Source organism: Danio aesculapii, chromosome 18, assembly GCF_903798145.1.
Source record: "Danio aesculapii chromosome 18, fDanAes4.1, whole genome shotgun sequence".
NCBI lineage: Eukaryota > Metazoa > Chordata > Actinopteri > Cypriniformes > Danionidae > Danio > Danio aesculapii.
In genome coordinates, this window is record NC_079452.1 from 17,741,081 (window position 1) to 17,760,879 (window position 19,799).

Below are 19,799 nucleotides of genomic sequence, written 5' to 3' on the forward strand. Positions count from 1 at the left end.
CCATACAACCGCACATTGGCCAGTTCAGTTTAACCAATTCACCTATACTGCATGTCTTTGGACTGTGGGGGAAACCGGAGCACCTGGAGGAAACCCACGCCTACACGAGGAGAACATACAAACTCCACACAGAAACGCCAACAGAGCCAGCCGGGACTCGAACTAGCGACCTTCTTGCTGTGAGGCGACAGTGCTAAAAACAGAGCCACCATGTCATCCATTGGTGAACTTGAGATTCAGCGTGAAGAAGTAATCTTACTTCGCGGTTTCGCGCTTGTGGTTTTTCTTCGGTGATTTCGCTGAGGGAAAATGAGCGCTCGCAGCCTTTCATATATTCGCGTGACAGCGAGTTGATAAACAGAAGCATGAGGAGATGAAGAGGAGGAGGACATCAGACTGGAGCAGGGCGGTGCTTTATTCTGCTCCTGCGGGATCCTTCCTGCACCCTGGAGAGAGACAAAGTTCACGGCAAGAAGCAGAAGTGCACTAGATAAAGACTCCTGTGAGTATTAAACACTCTCCGCGCACACATCTGTCTCCGGCTCGGATGCGCGCGCGTCTGAATGCGCGTTCTCTGTGGAAAAATGCTTCACCGCTCCAGGATATATGGATGAAACGCAAACGCAAAGTGGAAGGTGAATCCCCGAGGAAAGTTGTGATTTCAAGATGTTCTGGGTTTGTTCGTGTGCGCTTGTGCTGATGGTGCTGGATAATAATGCGGTGGCCGTGCCTGCGTGGACTGAACACACGGTGAGAGCTCCATAACTTCAGTTTATAGGACTGAGGTAAAGTTGGTTTTATATTCATTCGCACATTCGTTCAGTGACAACTTGTGACAAGCTCCCTATATTTTTTCTTACCATGGTACTTTGAATATTCGGTCTGAAATCGCATGTAAGTATGACTTTAAAACAACATTAGCAATATTTATCTGACTGAACAACGTTGTTTGATTGGCTGCCAATATGATTTCACTATTTAGAATTTTTAAAGATTATTTTTGTGAAATTATATTATTGAGGAAAAATGTGTGAATAAAAACGAACTTTACCTCAGTGTTTATGAGTTATGTTTGTGGTGTAGTTCTTGGAGAAAAGCTGAGAGTGACTTGCACTGCTTTCCAGTGACATCAGACATGAGTGTGCTACAGCTAAACTATTTTGCACAGCTTTTTTATCATGATTTTATAACTTTCATCCATGCATTTTTATGCGTAGAATTTTGTTTGCCTATATATATATATATATATATATATATATATATATATATATATATATATATATATATATATACTGGAAAATTATTTTCCAGTTGCTTGTTCAAACTAATGTAAAATGAGCTGAATCAACAAATTTAATTGTTAATTAACTTAATTGTTTTATGTTCAATACACTTAAATTTGTAAAAAATAAAGTTACCTTAATCGATTTGTGTGGAACCCAGCATTTTTTTTTACAGTGTGTATATATAGCAGTGGTGTAGTCCTTGCTATACGCACGCATACTCAGTATGCTTACATTTTTCCACGAGCTGTTTGGGTATTACCACTTCTGAGGATCAATAATTGCATATACCATCGGTATACTCACTTATTTTTCTGATTAAACTTCCCTAATTTTAGTGTATTATTTTAAATTCTTACTTAAAAATGTATTTTTCTTTTGTTTACTCCAAAAGGATGTTCCTGATCCACCCTAAAATGAAAATTCTAAAATCGCCCCTGTAAAACAGTATTTCACATGTCTTAATCGTGTCTACCGCTACAGGGAACGACACTACATATGACACTAACAATGATGAGGCCAAGACTACTCATAAAACGCATAACAATATGCGATTTAAAAGGGTAACTACTAGTATATAATAGCGACAACAGAAGACAGACTCCTAATAGTTTGGTTTAAAACAAGCATGCACGAATGTGACGATCAAAAACAATGGCTGACTGATGTTTAAAGGACATTTTAGCTAAACATAAATCATTAAATCTCTTTTAAACATATAAATATGTTTATTTTTTTCTTTTTAAATGGGTAGTTTTCCCAAAAAATGAAAATTGTCATCATTTACTCAACCCTTACTTGTTCCAAACAGGTTTGTCTTTTTTTCCTTCTGTTGAACACAAAAGAAGATATTTTGAAGAAAGCTGGAAACCTGTAACCATTGACTTACATTGACAACATTGCATAGTATTTGTTTTTCCTATATATAGTTGATGAATCAATTTCTTTGCCTACTTTTATTTAAAATCTGGGTCGGGTGTAATTGTACGCTGCCTTTTTTTAGGACTACACCACTGATATATAGGCTATACAGTTCACTGTGAAAAATTCTGGGTTCCTCACAATCGATTTGTGTTAATTGGGACAACATGAAGGAATTAAGTTTTATTTATTTTAGATTTAACATATAATATAACATGTAATATATAATATAACTTAATAATTTAACTCAATTTAACTCAAATATATTAGGATTTACAATAAACAGCTTATGCTCCAAAATTGTTTGCTTATTTTACAAATAATTACATGTAAAGGAAATAATCAGAAAACACTGATGGATTAAACTTTAAACACTTAAGAAAGTGTAATAAATCTGCTCTAATATTCCTTATTTTATTAGCTATATCTTTAGAAGAAATCCCCTTTTATCTATAATTGGTTTCACTATAGTTAGTTAACTTTAGTTAATGCATTAACTAACAATGAACAAAGCATTTGTTACAGTATTCAAAGAACTAACCATAAATATTTGTCAACACTATTAGTTAATGTATTTACCAACATGAGCAAACAATGAACAAAACTTTTATTACAATATTTATTCATATTTATTAGCATTAGTCAAAGAAAATAAAGGTGTTTTTGTTCATATTAATTCGCATTAAACTAATGACAAGCAAAAACTTTGGATTTTAATAATGCATAAGTAAATGTTTATCTATGATTAATAAACGCCATAAGTATTATGTTAGCAAATGCAATAACTAACGAAACCTCATTGTAAAGTTTGATAGAATATTACTACATTAAAATCGTCCATTAAACAGGCCTAATGTTAACGGATGCAAACCTTTGATTTTAATCATGTATTAGTAAATGTTGATTATGAACTAAGACTAATACATATTTCCATTATTAGTTGTGTAACAAATGGAGCATTATAATTAAACAATGCTTTAAAATCTTGACTTTACTCAACCGTTTGACACACTGAGGCATTCATTGGGGATTCACGTGCAGTTTTTTTTTTTTGAGAAAGAGTTGTAAAATCTCTGCAAGGATCAAAAGAATGAGCAGAGAGAGAGAGAGAGAGAGAGAAGTGTTGAAGGTCATGCCAGAGGGAGGAGGGACTCCGCTTCACATATGGGTGACAGAAACTCCGAAACACTGAGCTACTGACTGCAAATACTGCAGCGTCCATCAGTAAATGCTTCTTTTTTTATTTTTTTTATTTATTTATTTTTTCAAATATATTTTTATTGAACATTTTTGGTGCAAAAACATGTCAGAAAATTACATTGAGTAGAAAGATAATATCTGTCATACATGTAATTTGAGTTTTTTGAGTTCTGACGCCCACATGGAAAATAAACATAGTAAATGCTTCTTTAAAAGTTTTGCATTTATAATTTATTGCATTTAAACACTGTTAAAAAATCTCTCTAAATTACTTTTCCGTATTTTGTGATTCATGTTTTAAAGTTTAAGGTTATTTCTGTTTAGTATTGCATTACGGGATCTTGATCTTTCTTCCAACAACTTTAAACCTTGAAAAGAAAAAAAAGTGACTTTAATAAACATTTTGAATAGTTTAAAGTGAAATATTGTCTTAGTTGGTGTTGTATATTACACTACCAAAACCTTGCAATAAACTGCCAGAACATTTCTGTAATTTTACACACTTATTTCATTATATGTTATTTTTAATACTTTATATTTTTTACAAACTACTCAAATGTCAATAAAAGTAACTTTGTTAAACTGCAGAGTTGAATTTTCCAAAGGCGACACAGGGGCTCAGTGGTTAGCACTGTGGCCTCACAGCTAGAAGATCGCTGGTTCGAGTTCCGGCTGGCCAGTTGGCGTTTCTGTGTGGAGTTTGCATGTTCTCCCCGTGTTAGCGTGGGTTTCATCCGGGTGCTCCAGTTTCCTCCATAATCTAAAGACATAGGTGAGTAGAATAAACGAAATTGGCCATAGTGAATGAGTGGGAATGAGTGTGTATGGGTGTTTACCAGTACTGGGTTGCAGCTGGAAGGGCATCCGCTGTGTAAAACATGTGCTGGATAAGTTGGTGGTTCATTCCACTGTGGGGACCCCTGATGAATAAAGGGACTAAGCCGAAGGAAAATGAGTGAATGAATTTTCAAAATCAAGTCAACAGAGCAGAGATCGACATCCCATAATGCAATTCACAAGCATAAACAGAAACACTTCTGAATCACAAAATACGGAAACTTCATGAACAGATGCTTCTACAGCGAGGATAGTTAAACTTTTCATTCCTTAAACTTTTCAAAGTGTGTTTCAGCCATTATTTTGATTAAATATTTGTATTATTCTGGGTAAACTATCTCTTTAGGGGCCTTTTGTGCTACTAATAGTTCATATTCAAGTCCACGTTTTTTATATTCATACTTTACTACGTTAATTTCCTGGTTTAAACGTAAAGATTTTGTTCTTTTTGTAATGTGATCTCAAACTTGGACCCACTGTACATTATTGACGATATGTCAGCATCTGTCTTCTGTGTTTCTCTTAGCTGGCCAGTTTTCAGTTGCGTAAACCATGTGCACAGAAACTCTCATCTGTGGACTCAAAGACCCATGAAGGAGCAGCCAGATTCAAACGCTACGCCGTCAACCCACTGGGATACAAATGGGAGCATTTCAACGTCAGCTACAAGTGAGAAAGACACTGACATATGAAGGAGTTTAAAGGGACAGTTCACCCAAAAATCAACATTCTGTCATCATTTATTACTCAGTTGACTTGTTCCAAACCTGTTTGAGTGTTTACCTATAATTTTATTAATTAAAAATGGGAAAATTAAAATTTCTAATTAAAAACTGTCATGTGACTTTAAAGGGGACCTACTATGATCCTTTTTAAAAATAAAGTAAGTCTTTGGTGTGTGTGTGTGTGCGTGCGTGCGTGCGTGCGTGCGTGCGTGCGTGCGTGTGTGTGTGTGTGTGTGTGAGAGGTTTCAGCTCACCCCAAAATGAATGTTTTATAACTCTGAAACTGACCCTTTTAGGCTTTGATCCTAATTGTGCCTATTTGGTGTCTGTCACTTTAAATTCAAATGAGATTGTGCCCCAGCCCTATTATGAAAAGAGGGCAGAGATAAAAATGCTTATTGGTTAGCATAGCTGCAGATTCAAAACGCCTGCTTCTCGCTCAGGGCTGTCTATGCTAATGAGGGAGAGATTGTCACTAATGGGCGGGGCTTTCCCCCTCTGATGACCTCTGATGACACATACAAAGGGAGAATGTCAATCCAAGTGTTTCTGCAGACTGTTTTTATCAAGTGTGACTATAAAAAAAATAGAAATAATAAGTTTTTACCATTATAGGCTTCTTATATTCCCAGACTGTTGCGACACAACTGTGTTTAAACTCCTTATAAAATAGGTGCTCCCAAATTTGTTTGAAGGTTTGATAAGTATTACTCTATTTGTTCACTGCCACATATTTGTGTTTTTGTTGTTTTCCTTTGTAATGTGCTCTAAAAGTGTATAAGTAAATTATGCTATATATACACTCACCGGCCACTTTATTAGGTGCACCTGTCCAACTGCTCATTAATGCAAATTTCTAATTAGCCAATCACATGGCAGCAACTCGATGCCTTTAGGCATGTAGACATGGTCAAGACGATCTGCTGCAGTTCAAAGCGAGCATCAGAATGGGGAAGAAAGGTGATTTAAGTGACTTTGAACGTGGCATGATTGTTGGTGCCAGACAGGCTGATCTGAGTATTTCAGAAACTGCTGATCTACTGGGATTTTCATGCACAACCATCTCTAGGGTTTACAGAGAATGGAAAAACAGAAAATATCCAGTGAGCGGCAGTTCTGTGCGCAAATGCTTTGTTGATGCCAGAGGTCAGAGGAGAATGGCCAGACTGGTTCCAGCTGATAGAAAGGCATCAGTAACTCAAATAACCACTCGTTACAACCGAGGTCTGCAGAAGAGCATATCTGAACACACAACATGTCCAACAACATGTCCAAGGCAGATGGGCTACAGCAGCAGAACACCACATCAGGTGCTGCTCCTGTCAGCTAACAACAGGAAACTGAGGCTACAATTCACACAGGCTCACCAAAACCGGACAATAGAAGATGCGTAATAGAAAGGTTGCCTGGTCTGATGAGTCTCGATTTCTGCATTCTGATGGTAGCGTCAGAATTTGGCATCAACACCATGAAAGCATGGATCCATCCTGCCTTGTATCAACGGTTCAGGCTGCTGGTGGTGGTGTAATGGTGTGGGGGATATTTTCTTGGCACACTTTGGGCCCATTAGTACCAGTTGAGCATCTTGTCAACACCACAGTCTACCTGAGTATTGTTGCTGACCATGTCCATCCCTTTATGACCCAAGTGTACCCATCTACTGATGGCTACTTCCAGCAGGATAACGCGCCATGTGATAAAGCTCAAATCATCTCAGACTGGTTTCTTGAACATGACAATGAGTTCACTGTACTCAAATGGCTTCCACAGTCACCAGTTCTCAATCCAATAGAGCACCTTTGGGATGTGGTGGAACGGGAGATTCGCATCACGGATGTGCAGCCGACAAATCTGCAGCAACTGCGTGATGCTATCATGCCAATATGGACCAAAATCTCTGAGGAATATTTCCAGTACCTTGTTGAATCTATGCCACGAAGGATTAAGGCAGTTCCTAAGGTGTACCTAATATATACAGTTGAAGTCCTAATTATTAGCCCCCCTTTGCATTTTTTTTCTTTTTTAAATATTCACCAAATGATGTTCAACAGAGCAAGTAAATTTTCACAGTATGTCTGATAATATTTTTTCTTCTGGAGAAAGTCTTATTTGTTTTATTTCGGCTAGAATAAAAGCAGTTTTAAATTTTTTAAAATCCATTTTAAGGCCAAAATGATTAGCCCCTTTAAGCGAATCTTTTTTCTGACTGTCTACAGAACAAACCATCATTATACAATAACTTGCCTAATTACCCTAACCTGCCTAGTTAACCTAATTAACCCAGTTAAGCCTTTAAATGTCACTTTAAGCTGTATAGAAGTGTCTTGAAAAATATCTAGTAAATATTATTTACTGTCATCATGACAAAGATAAAATAAATCAGTTATTAGAAATGAGTTATTAAAACTATTATGTTTAGAAATGTGTTGAAAAAAAAAACTTCTCTCTGTTAATCAGAAATTGGGGAAAAAATAAACAGGGGGCTAATAATTCTGACTTCAAATATATATGTACCGGGTTGGGACCCCCAATTTATTCATACTCCTGGGGTATATGTATATATATATGTATATATATATATATATATATATATATATATATATATATATATATATATATATATATACCTGTATATATATAATTTATTGTATACACTTTCAGACTAAAGGCTGGCTTCATGCTGCAGTAGGCATGAGTTTATCATGTGTTTGGACATTAATGTAACATTCAGAGATTACTTTAACAAAAGCATTTTGACACATAATGGTGCTCCACACAGTACAAACCCTGCTCAAAATGGACTAAATTATTATTTGAAAGTAATTGTAAAAAAAAAATTATATATGTATATATATATATATATATATATATATATATATATATATATATATATATATATATATATATATATATATATATATATATATATATAGTATATATATATATATATATATATATATATATATATATATATATATATATATATATATATATTTTTTTTTTTTTTTTTTTTTTTTTTTTTTTAAAGTTAAATAAAAATAAACAAAAATCAATGCATATTTAAAAAAAAATCTCTTACATTTTTTTTTATCTGAATACAGTATGAAGGACAATATAAATCATAAATATGCTAATTGCCTGAGGAAAATAATACATATGAACAGAGAGATGCGTGAGATGCACAAAGGCAGTAGTCTGGCTTTCAGATGCTTGGAGATATTTCGGGAACAGCAGATTGATTTCAGGAGCGTTCAGCTTTTTGTAAATGTGCTTTTTGATTGATAGCAGACACAAAGACCCTCTGAAAGCGTGTCGCTTATTTCTGGCTGGAAGTAATTTACTCTTCTTCTTCCTGAAGGATTACGAAGTTCCCCAACACGCTGAATAAAGACGATACCCGTAAAGCCATCAGCATCGCCTTCACCAAATGGAGCGACGTTTCCCCTCTGACTTTCACTGAAATCACCAACATCAGCAAAAGTGCTGACATCACTATAGGTAAGTAAATAAATGTGCAGGCATGTGCACTTTGGCAGGCTGATGGAGTGTTTTTAATCTGCGCTTTCTGAGACAGGTTTCTACACGTACAACCACACTGATTGCTGGCGCTCTCCACTGCACCCGTGTTTTGATGGACTGAACGGTGAGCTGGCACACGCTTTCCTCCCTCCACGTGGAGAAATACACTTTGACAACCATGAATTCTGGATTCTGGGCAAATCCCGCTTCAGCTGGAAACAAGGTGTGGATGTATTAACATGAGTTTAATATTAAAAATGGATGCATGTGCTGATAAGTATATACATACACAGTTAAAGACCAAATTATTAGCCTTTGTGAAATTTGAATTCCTTTTCAAATATTTCTCAAGTTCAACTGAGATATTTTTTCAACTTTAAAGGAGACCTACTATGCGTGTGTGTGTGAAGTTTCAACTAATAAATACCTCACCTCATAGACTCATCAGACCAGGCAACAATTTTGCAATCTTCATCTGTCCGATTTTGGTGAGCCTGTGTGAATTGTAGCCTCAATTTCCTGTTCTCAGCTGACAGGAGCAGCACCTGATGTGGTCTTCTGCTGCTGTAGCCCATCCGCCTCAAGGTTGGACGTTTTGTGTGTTCAGAGATGCTCTTCTGCAGACCCCGGTTGTAACGAGTGGTTATTTGAGTTACTGTTGCCTTTCTATCAGCTGGAACCAGTCTGGCCATTCTCCTCTGACCTCTGGCATTAACAAGGCATTTGCGCCCACAGAACTGCCACTCACTGGATATTTTCTCTTTTTCAGACCATTCTCTGTAAACCCTAGAGATGGTTGTGTGTGAAAATCCCAGTTGATCAGCAGTTTCTGAAATACTCAGACCAGCCCATCTGGCACCAACAACCATGCCACGTTCAAAGTCACTTAAATCATCTTTCTTCTCCATTCTGATGCTCTGTTTGGACTGCAGTAGATCGCCCTGACCATGTCTACATGTCTAAATGCATTGAGTTGCTGCCATGTGTTTGGTTGATTAGAAATTTGTGTTAATGAGCAGTTGGACAGGTGCTCACTTAGTAGAGTTTATTTATAAACTAATTTCGAGAGAATCACGTGCTCATGATTGCTAGCGGCTGGATCCGCATTATCTAATTCTCATTGCACCAATCAGACGACTCCTAAGCTACTACAAATACCCTGGGTTACTTACCACCCATCCACCCCTACTCCTCCTTCTTCCTAGATGGGTGACACGGTTGCCCAGTGCTTAGCACTGTTGCCTCACAGCAAGAACGTCTCTGGTTCCAGGCTTTACCAAACCAGCAGACGTTTCTGTGTGGAGTTTGCATTTCTCCCTGTGCTCACGTGGGTTTCCCCCGGGTTCCCCGGTTTCCTCCCACCTTCCAAAAACATGCAACTTAAGTTAATTGACTAATCCAAAATGGCACTATAGACATGCTCCTAGTAAATGGTTATCTCTCAAAAGCAATCACTAGCTGTTCATTGGTTACTACAGCAGGGGAGTTCTCGAGATCTACCTGAGCTCAAACTCCCCTCTCGCCTTGCAACGGGAGGGAGCCCCGGGCTCAAGGATCTTATGAGCTCAGGGCTCTCTCCCGGGACAGCATGCCAAACAAGCTAATAATTAATCATCAGCTAAGTGTGAACTCTTGAACTGACCAGAGGCTCCTGAAGGGGATGTAGACCCCAGTTTAAAAAAAATACTTCATTGATTCATCTTTATTCTCTGATCTTGATGGTGTGTGTTTTCTCTGCACAGGCGTGTGGTTGAATGACCTGGTTCAAGTGGCTGCTCATGAAATCGGTCACGCTTTAGGCCTCTGGCATTCACAGGACCCCAATGCATTAATGCACCCTAATGCAACATACACGGGTCAGAGGAACATCGCTCAAGATGATATCTGGGGCATCCAGCGTCTTTACGGTAAGCATCAACTTTGTGCATCAGTTGCTGATTAGATGTGAAGATGTGGGCATGGCCATTAAAAGGTTAGTTTAGTTTTAAAGCATATTTAAAAACAACCAAAGGCAATTACAGGTTGTATAAGTCAGATTAAAACTAGATGTGATACAACAGTCTTGTGGATCAAAGAGTTGACTGGATGAGTGAAAAGATCTTCAGGCTTTAGCAGATAGATTCACAAATGAAGCAAGGAGGAAGTCTATACAATGCGTTAAAATCAAAAGGCTGAATTTTAGACACTTTATTCAGAGTTAAATGCTAACAATGTGAGTTTGAATGTCGTACCAGAACATGTATTGCCATACAACAGCAGATAGTTCATCTCAGATCTTGAAAATAAAAAGGTCAATTTGAAATTGTACTTTAGAACTGTGAAATAATGCAAACCAACACATATCAGTGATCCAGCATGTACATTTAATATTGTTAATGAGGCTTAATGTGTATTAATTAGATTGAGTGAGTTTATATACAGTGCTTCTGAATGGCTGTATTTAAATTTCTGTCGTGTTTCGTCTGGTGCAAACAGCCAAATTGCTTATCACTGCAAATCTCGTCACGAAGCGTGTTGTTAGGACACGCAATTACAATGTAACCTGCTCACCTAATGTTTACGTTCATAATATTTATATTAGTTGCTAATTAATAACCTCATGTGGAACTCTGAATCCGCATCTCATTTCAGAGTCTGCTACTGTCCACCAGAGGTCGCATTTCAGTCACGGGCACATGCTTTCTGAGCATTTCTGAATGAATGAAAGAAATATGCTGTTTCCATCAAGGCAACCCGGGGTGCTGAAATATAATTGGCTAAAGTGGCACTGGGCGGGTTAAAAGAACCAAAACAAAGGCAGCATTCCAGCACGAAACGCACATTTTCAAAGCCGAAATATCTGACTTCAGCATTGTTTTTCAGATAAACAAGAATGTTCACTTAGCATGTTTCTGAAATATCTGCAAACGTATTATAGTATTGTTATGCTTTAGAAGAGTCAAAAACTTACAGCACCTTTAAAGTTAAACAGTACAATAGCTTTTGTAACCTTCAGCAGAGCAGATCTAATATTGTCCAGTTTTTTGTAACTGTACTGGTGTGTCAAAAATATTAAAAGTCCAGAGATACTTTAACTCTGAGACTTTTACCAATACATTTAACAGAGTAAATATTTTGGAAAAGTGCAGATAATTATTCTCATCATGCTGATCTTAATGATGCTTTTTTTAACAAATGATTTGTTAGGCCGCTATTAAAGAGAAAGTTCACCCAGAAATGAAAATTCTGCCCTCATTTGCTCACCCTCCACTTGTTCAAAACCTATTTGAGTCTCTTTAATCTTGTTGAACACAAAAGAAGATATTTTGAAAAATGCTGGTTGCTAGCACCTATTGACCTCCATAGTAGGAAGAAAATGACTATGGAAGTCAATGGGTGCTAGCAACCAGCATTTTTCAAAATATCTTCTTTTGTGTTCCTCATTAAATCACATGCGGGTGAATAACTGATGTAATATTCAGTTTTGGGTGAACTATCCCTTTAATAATTGACTCTTTTTAATAACTTCTCTAATATGCATTTACATTTTTCCCTCCTGCGTTTTAAAGCGCATGCTAGTTTCTATCTTGTGTTTGTGAATTTGCTTCAGGATGCATGGACAAGAAGCGTGTGTGTGATCCTTGGGCCCGTTTGGGTTTCTGTGAGAGGAGACGGAGCTTCATGAAGAAAAACTGCCCGCAGCGCTGCGACCTGTGCTACGGTGAGAGACGCTCATATCCTCCTCCTCCAACATCTCCTGCACACACAACAGCTTTTCACTCGAAGCATAATTAAGTCAGACTCACACACTCTTTAAAGTGCTGCTTTGCCCTTCAGAGCCTCTGGATGCAGTTTCCACTCCGACTCCTCCTCCGGAAAATGTCAAGATCAAAATTGTGCCTCGTGGAAAAGTTGTGGGCTTCCGCTGTGGGACAAAAAACACCCGAGTGCCTCCAAAAGTCAGGTAGAGCACTCTATAATCATATATTTACAACTCTCAGAATTATTAGCATAATGGAAATTGATGAAAAATCTACTAAATGCCTTCTGTGTTCTGACAGATGCACTTTGTTTAGCAAGTAAAAGTCCTTTCGCTGCAATTTTTAAAAGAATTCCCCCTCTGTGGTTCATATTTTAACATTTTAAGTAAATAAACATAATACTAACTTGAATATAATTAGCAACATTTCAAGATCAACACTTTGGAGTGAAGCAACAGGGTGTTTTTAAAGAAATGTTCATTTTCTCATCATTGTATTGCATTGTGGGACGGCACGGTGGCTCAGTGGTTAGCACTGTTGCCTCACAGCAAGAACGTCGCTGGTTTGAGTCCTGCCTGGGCCAGTTGGCATTTCTGTACATGTTCTCCCCGTGTTGGCATGGTTTTCCTCCCGGTGCTTCGGTTTCCCCCACAGTTCAAAGACATGCGCTATTGGTGATTTGAATAAATAGTGTATGAGAGTGTTTGGGTGTTTCCCAGTACTGAGTTGCAGCTGGAAGGGCATCCGCTGTGTAAAAACATATGCTGGATAAATTGGCGGTTCATTCACAGATAAATAAAGGGACTAAGCCGAAGGAAAATGAATGAATGAACAAATGTATTGTATTGCATTGAGTATTAAAATATATACATTTTATAGTCATTATTGATAGTTACTCAAATTTGTTTGCATTTTATATATTTGGTATAATGTTATACACACACAAATGCTGGCTTCCACACAATTGCTTCATGCTGTCCCAACACAAATCGATCAAGTTAAATTTATTGTTTTTACAATTTAGTTGGATTGAAAATAAAATTAAGTTGCCCCCCCCTCCCCTAAAAAAATCCTCAAGAATTGTGTTGATTCAGCGTAGTGTTGATTTTCATAGTTGTAGTAAGTAGCAAAAATCAGTTTTTTTAGTGCAGATCTCATTGAATTACAATCAAATCTGCATCTTACATTTTGATTAGTAACTTTACTCTCAGTTTTCATTGTTTGCCTCTAAATAAGTGAGGTGTTTATATCCTTGAACTCCATTTTCTAATGCAGTGTTTCCCAACCCTGTTCCTGAAGGCACACCAACAGTACACATTTTCAACCTCTCCCTAATTAAACACACCTGAATCAACTTATCATAACATCAGAAGAGACTCCAACACCTGAAGTTAATGGGTCAGAAAAGGGAGACATCCAAAATATGTACTGTTGGTGTGCCTCCAGGAACAGGGTTGGGAAACACTGGACTAATGTATAATACTATATTAGCCATAAAATCCTGATCAAATATGATACTCAAAAAATATATATATATTATAAATAAATTATGAATATAAATATATTATATATAAAATATATCAAATTTATATATATATATATATATATATATATATATATATATATATATATATATATATATATATATATATATATATATATATATATAAAATTTATTAGCCCTGCTGTATTTTTTTTCTTTTTTAAATATTTTCCAAATGATATTTAACAGAGCAAGGAAATTTTTGTCTTTCCTATAATATTTTTTCTTCTGGCGAAAGTCTTAATTGCTTTATTTCAGCTAGAATAAAAGCAGCTTTTAATAATAATAAAAACTTTTTACGGTCAGCATTATTAGCCCCCTTAAGCAATGTTTTTTTGATTGTCTACAGAACAAACCACTGCTACAATGTCTTGCCTAATTACCCTAATTAACCTAGTTAAGCCTTTAAATGTCACTTTAAGCTGAATACTAGTATATTTTTTTAATTTGTGTATTGACAATATTGACTTTTTTTTAATAATTAGCAAAAGAAAAATAATAATAACAATAAAAAAGAAAGAAAATACAAGTACAGCCCACCCCGCCACCCCCTCCCATCCATACAAGGTACGATTGTCACAAATTTTGTCCAAACATTTCCCATTTCGATGTTACGTGAAGATATTAATGTCCAGAAATTATGCATAAATAAATAACATTTACAAATATCATTAAAATTTTATTAAATCCATAACATAAAATAAGAGAATGTAAGCACAACAACAACAACAACAACAACAACAACAACAACAACAACAACAACAACAAAAGACTAGCAATACTAATAATAATTATACGAAATAAACAATTATTATAGTCTAACAGAGGTAATGTGTCACGGAAAGGGCCCCAAATATAATCAGTCTGCTGGCTTTTGTCTGACAGAATACAAGATTTTCTCAGGGGTACTATAAGATACAAGCTCATTGATCCAGTGTTTTTTCTCAGGGGGGTTCTCAGATTTCCATTTTTCAAGTATACATGTTTTAGCTGCAGTGCTTGCAAGCAAAACCAAACAGCTGTTGTGATAGGTCAACTGAAGTGAACTGATATCACTCAGTATCCAAATTTTAGGATCAGGATCCATTTGTTTATTTGATATATCAGAAGATGTTGCAATGACAAACGTCCAGGATGTCTCCAAAACTGAACATCTTCAAAACATATGAAGAAGTGTCCCAGTAGATATCCTACACCTTTGACACATGGCAGAGGTCTTGGAACTAAGTTTGTGTAGTCTATAGGGGGTGTAATATGTTCAATGCAAAATATTAAATATAAATATTTGTCTGTGTTTAGTGGATACCAATACTGTTTGTGATGCCTCTAAAAGAGTTCTCCAATCAGTTCCAACACTCCAAGTCTGATTCCCATTTTTGCTTTAACAGGAATGTTTGGTGCACAGTGAGATTGTTTAGAATATTGTATATGGAGGAAGTGAAACCCTTTGTAGATACATATCTGGTATTGAGCAATCTGTCTTCCAATAGAGATTTGTCAGGTATGTTAGGGAATAACTCCACCGATTGACTTCTAACCGTGTCTTATTTGTAAGGATTTAAAAAAAATAGTGCTTAGGTAAATCAAACAATTCACATAACTGGGGGAAGCTAGCAGATGTGCCATTTATATAAAGATCGCCAATGGTTTTAATTCCTTTCTTAATCCAGGATGCTCGGTTTTGGTCGGGTTATTAGAAATGAGTTATTAAAACTATTGGTTACAAATGTGTTGAAAAAAAGGGGGCTAATAATTCAGACTGCATATAATATATCCCCCTGCTGAGTATCATGTTCATATCTTCACACACATATCTCTATAAATAGATGTCTAATTGCTCTTTCATGCAGTCACTGTGTAAATGAATGCATTCATCTGTCTAAGACCGTTACAGAATGCATCAGAATTTTCAGGCTTAGATTGAGTCGGTAATCTGTTTAGTTTATCTCAGTCGCTTTATTCCTTCTTTTGGCAGCTGGTACAAAGACGGCGAGCAGTTGCTGACATCCATTCCTGGCTATATAGTAATTAAAGATCGGGACCTGCGGCTCGTGGCCAATGAATTCAATGAAGGCACGTACACCTGCCGGATCCATCGACGCGGCACCATCGTCTCTGCAAACTCATGGGCCATTCGGCTGAAGCCGGAGCGATCGTCCAACAACAGCTGATAGCGGATGTGTTCATCACTCACGCTCTACCTCCAGACTCCACACATCTCTGTTTGATGCTCAGAGCCGTAATGGACGACAAGCAGACCAGAGCCCAGAATGTCAGAGGCGATGTTGTGGAAGAAGCATCAGCTAGATTTACTTCTGCAGCCATGACAAAGGTGCTTTTTTATTAACACACATGCCACTTGAGGCATTTGTAGTTGTAGAGATGCTTAAAATATGATGGTGAGGTGATGGTAAATCAAAACTGAAATCTTTCATTTGTTTGCAGTGGTACAATCTTTGTACTCTGTGGTAAAAAACAGATCAGTAGTGCATGTGAAGTCCCACTTTTTGCCTATTTTTTAAAAAAAGGGTTAGTTCACCCAAAAATTAAAGGATCTGTCGGTGCCAGTGGTGTAGTGGTTAGTGCGTCAACACATAGAACTCCAGCACTCATGGAGACCTGAGTTTGATTCTCGCCTTAATGTCCTATGCCTTTCCTTCCCCTCTCTCTGCTCCCCACGCTTTCCTGTCGATACTCTCTACTGTCCTATCCATTAAAGGTGAAACCCAGAAAATAATAATTATAAAAAATTAAATGATCTACTCACCCTTGAGACATCTTAGATGTAAATGGCGTTCTTCTTTACCTCAAATCCAGTCTTTGCATCTTACGTTTTGATCTTGGCCTTTTCAATGGCAACAGTCGGCTGATGTTTATCAGTAGTTCAATCGAAGTTCAATAAAGCACATCTATCATCTCACACAGCTTCAGAGGGTGGTTAAAGGTCTCCTTTGGTGAAACCATGGGAATTAAAAAAAAAATCCCTATTTAAAACAGTCACTTTATTTTAAGGTATATTCTCACTATTAATAGTCCATTAACTAAGACTTTATACTCCTAATTTGCTGCTTATTATTAGTTGGGTTTAGGTATTGGGTAGGATAAAGGCTGGTTTATACTTCTGCATCGAGTGATCGGCGTGACTCACGGTGTCTGCCTTGCACATAGTCGTGCATTTATACTTGTGTGTGCTGTTTGTGTTGCTCTGCAATAACACTTCTAAAACACTAGCTGGCAGTAGGTGTTTATGTTCCTCTGTGTCGAGTTTCTTCACTGGTGTTTTGTTTTTTCTGAACGCTTACTTAAAGTACAGGTAGCTCAAACTCGCTTATTCTGAGACGGAAACCGACGGACGTGCAACAACTTTAATCATAAGGTAAACACAAAAGTTTCCATATGGAGCTTCTTCACGGGACTCGACACTTGTAAACACTCGCTCCGCACCGCCCACACTCATCACTGCTACCAAGCCGACCAATCAGAGCTTGCGCTATGGATTGTTGCAACATGTACTTACATTTTTTTGAGAGGTGCGCGTTGGTGTCAGCCACAGCAAGGGTTATGCGACCGCAGGAAGGTTGCGCCGGGCCATACGCGTGCGCTTGACGAAGAACTATAAATCAGCCTAAAGAATGTAGAATAAGATCATATTTACTGCTAAGTACTTATTAACAGTTAATATCTTAATAATAGCCAGGCAACAAGACACTGGTTAATAGTGGGAATTTGAACTTTTGTTACCTTTAAAACATTATGAACACTTTTGTTTAACTCTAAGCGAGACTAACACTGTTCTTCTTCTTTTGAGATGCATTTTTCGATGCATTAGCGCCATCTGCTGGACAGGAGTGGGTTTTTTTGTCTGTTCTCTACACTCATCTGCGCGTGTGCTGCACACTCAATACATAAAAAGGCAAGCGTACTACTCAGGTAGGTATAACACTTGAATTTGAACTTCATAACTGTTAGAAAAGTATGTTTGTGAAAATGAGTTGTTATTCCCACATCAGTTGCATCATTTCCCTCATTCATAAATTCTCTTGTGTAGTCTCTTATTGGATTGTAAAGTGTCCATTGGATGTGCACTTCAAAATCTCAGCAGAATAAGCAGGTCTTTCAGATACTGCTCGACTACTGTTTTTCAAATACTATGAATTCAGTCATACCATTCGCCTCACATGCTGGTCTTCACATACTACATTGTAGAAAAATATGCGATTTCAGTCCTGTCCAGATGATGGCGCTCATGCACGAAATAAAGCACCACTAAAGAAGAACACGACAAAATGGCTGCAGGAAGATATGAACTTTTAAATATAGATATTTTTCTATTCTGGACTCAAGATTCAGTAATTTTCTTTTCGGCTTAGTCCCTTTATTAATCCGGGGTCGCCACAGCGAAATGAACCGCCAACTTATCCAGCATATGTCTTACGAAGCAGATGCCCTTCCAGCTGCAACCCATCACTGGGAAACATTCATACACACTCATTCACACACATAAACTACGGACAATTTTAGCTCACCCAATTCACATGTACCACATCTTTGGACTGTGGGGGAAACCGGCGCACCCGGAGGAAACCCACGCAAACACAGGGAGAATGTGCAAACTCCACACAGAAATGCCAACTGACCCAGCCGAGGCTCGAACCAGCGACCTTCTTGCTGTGAGGGACAGCGCTACCCACTGCGCCACCATGTCACCTGGACTCAAGATCATTCTATTAAATAACTCCGATTGGATTTGACATATTTCCTTGAACTGAGTTGCACCTGAAAGAAAATCCACAGCGTAAAACATATGCCAGAATAGTTGACGGTTCATTCCGCTGTGGCGACCACTGACAAATAAGCAACTAAGCTGAAGGAAAATTAATGAATGAATTCATAAAGTAGAATGTCTGCATTGAGGGTGAGTAAATAATGAGATAATTTAGATTATTAGGTGAACTAACCCTTTAAGGACTGTTCACACCAAAGACTTGAATATTAAGTAGTTTTTATAATCGTTCTAATACTGCGAGAATAGGGAAATCCACACTAAATATCATCATAACAGGTTTATTTTTGAACATTTCAAAGCAGCTTTACAGTTATTGATATTAATGTTTATAAAATATTTTGGCCTACATAGTAGCATTAGTACATTAGCTAGTTACAATAAACAAATAGTTATAATACAGTAAAACAAGCAACACATATCCATTCATCACGAACATGTTTAATAGCAGAATCTGTGCACTTTCTCTATCCTAATATATTCAATCGTGTCCCTATTCAGTGTTTTTAAGGGAACAGTTCATTATTAGGCAAAACTGTATCGCTATCATTAATTTCCGCTAGTGTGGACGCTAATATACTAACTGTCATTGGTGTGATCAGTCCTGTATCCGCTTAATTGTGTTTATTGCCATTGTCAAAATGAACCGACAGATCAAAAATCCTCCAGTTGAGAAGCACTTAGTGTCAGGAGAATATGAGCATATGAAACATCACAGACATGAAACACTTTACAAAGAGTTCAGAAGTATATCATAGATGATACGCTGTCGTATAGCTGTCACGATGCTGGAATTCTATACCAATCGGTACTGAAATTTTAAGAACGTCCATTTCCCGCTAACATTTGAGCGTGTTCTTAAACAGCGTTGATTTCCTATTGTGTTCACATGCTCAACAGAAACGACTGTGATTGGCCGTGAAGGTCATCAGTTCACCAAACTCACCGCTGTTTACTGAGTGTAAACACAGATACAGGGACACTGGAGCATTTTAAAGCCGTAAAGGTCAGTCGATTCATCAGTGGATCGCACTATGTCAGCTTATAATCAGACCAGCTGCTCTTTGCAGCTTTAAAATGCTCCAGTGTCCCTGTGTCTGTGTTTACACTCAGTAAACAGCGTTGAGTTCAGTGAACTGATGACCTTCATGGCCAATCACAGTCATTTCTGTTGAGCATGTGAACACAATTGCAAATCAGCACTGTTTAAGCACGCGCTCAAATGTTAGCGGGAAATAGACTCTTAAA

The 19,799-nt window shown here is 37.4% G+C and overlaps 1 protein-coding gene across 1 annotated transcript; it reads left to right on the top strand.

Annotated features, from left to right (window-relative positions):
* The first annotated feature begins 420 nt into the window (after positions 1-420).
* On the top strand, positions 421-19,477 carry mmp23bb (matrix metallopeptidase 23bb). Its single transcript, XM_056477944.1, has 8 exons — positions 421-750; positions 4,768-4,910; positions 8,325-8,464; positions 8,541-8,708; positions 10,228-10,392; positions 12,075-12,185; positions 12,302-12,428; positions 15,744-19,477. The coding sequence occupies exons 1-8, from the start codon at positions 667-669 to the stop codon at positions 15,937-15,939; spliced, it is 1,134 nt and encodes a 377-aa protein (XP_056333919.1). The 5' UTR covers positions 421-666; the 3' UTR covers positions 15,940-19,477.
* Positions 19,478-19,799: the final 322 nt, after the last annotated feature.

Excerpts from the sequence above, each read along its gene's own strand:
- mmp23bb (XM_056477944.1), top strand. The coding sequence starts at position 667 with ATGTTCTGGGTTTGTTCGTGTGCGCTTGTGCTGATGGTGCTGGATAAT. Across the intron at positions 8,465-8,540 it reads AAGTGCTGACATCACTATAG|GTTTCTACACGTACAACCAC; the intron begins GTAAGTAAATAA and ends TTTCTGAGACAG. Across the intron at positions 10,393-12,074 it reads GGGCATCCAGCGTCTTTACG|GATGCATGGACAAGAAGCGT; the intron begins GTAAGCATCAAC and ends AATTTGCTTCAG.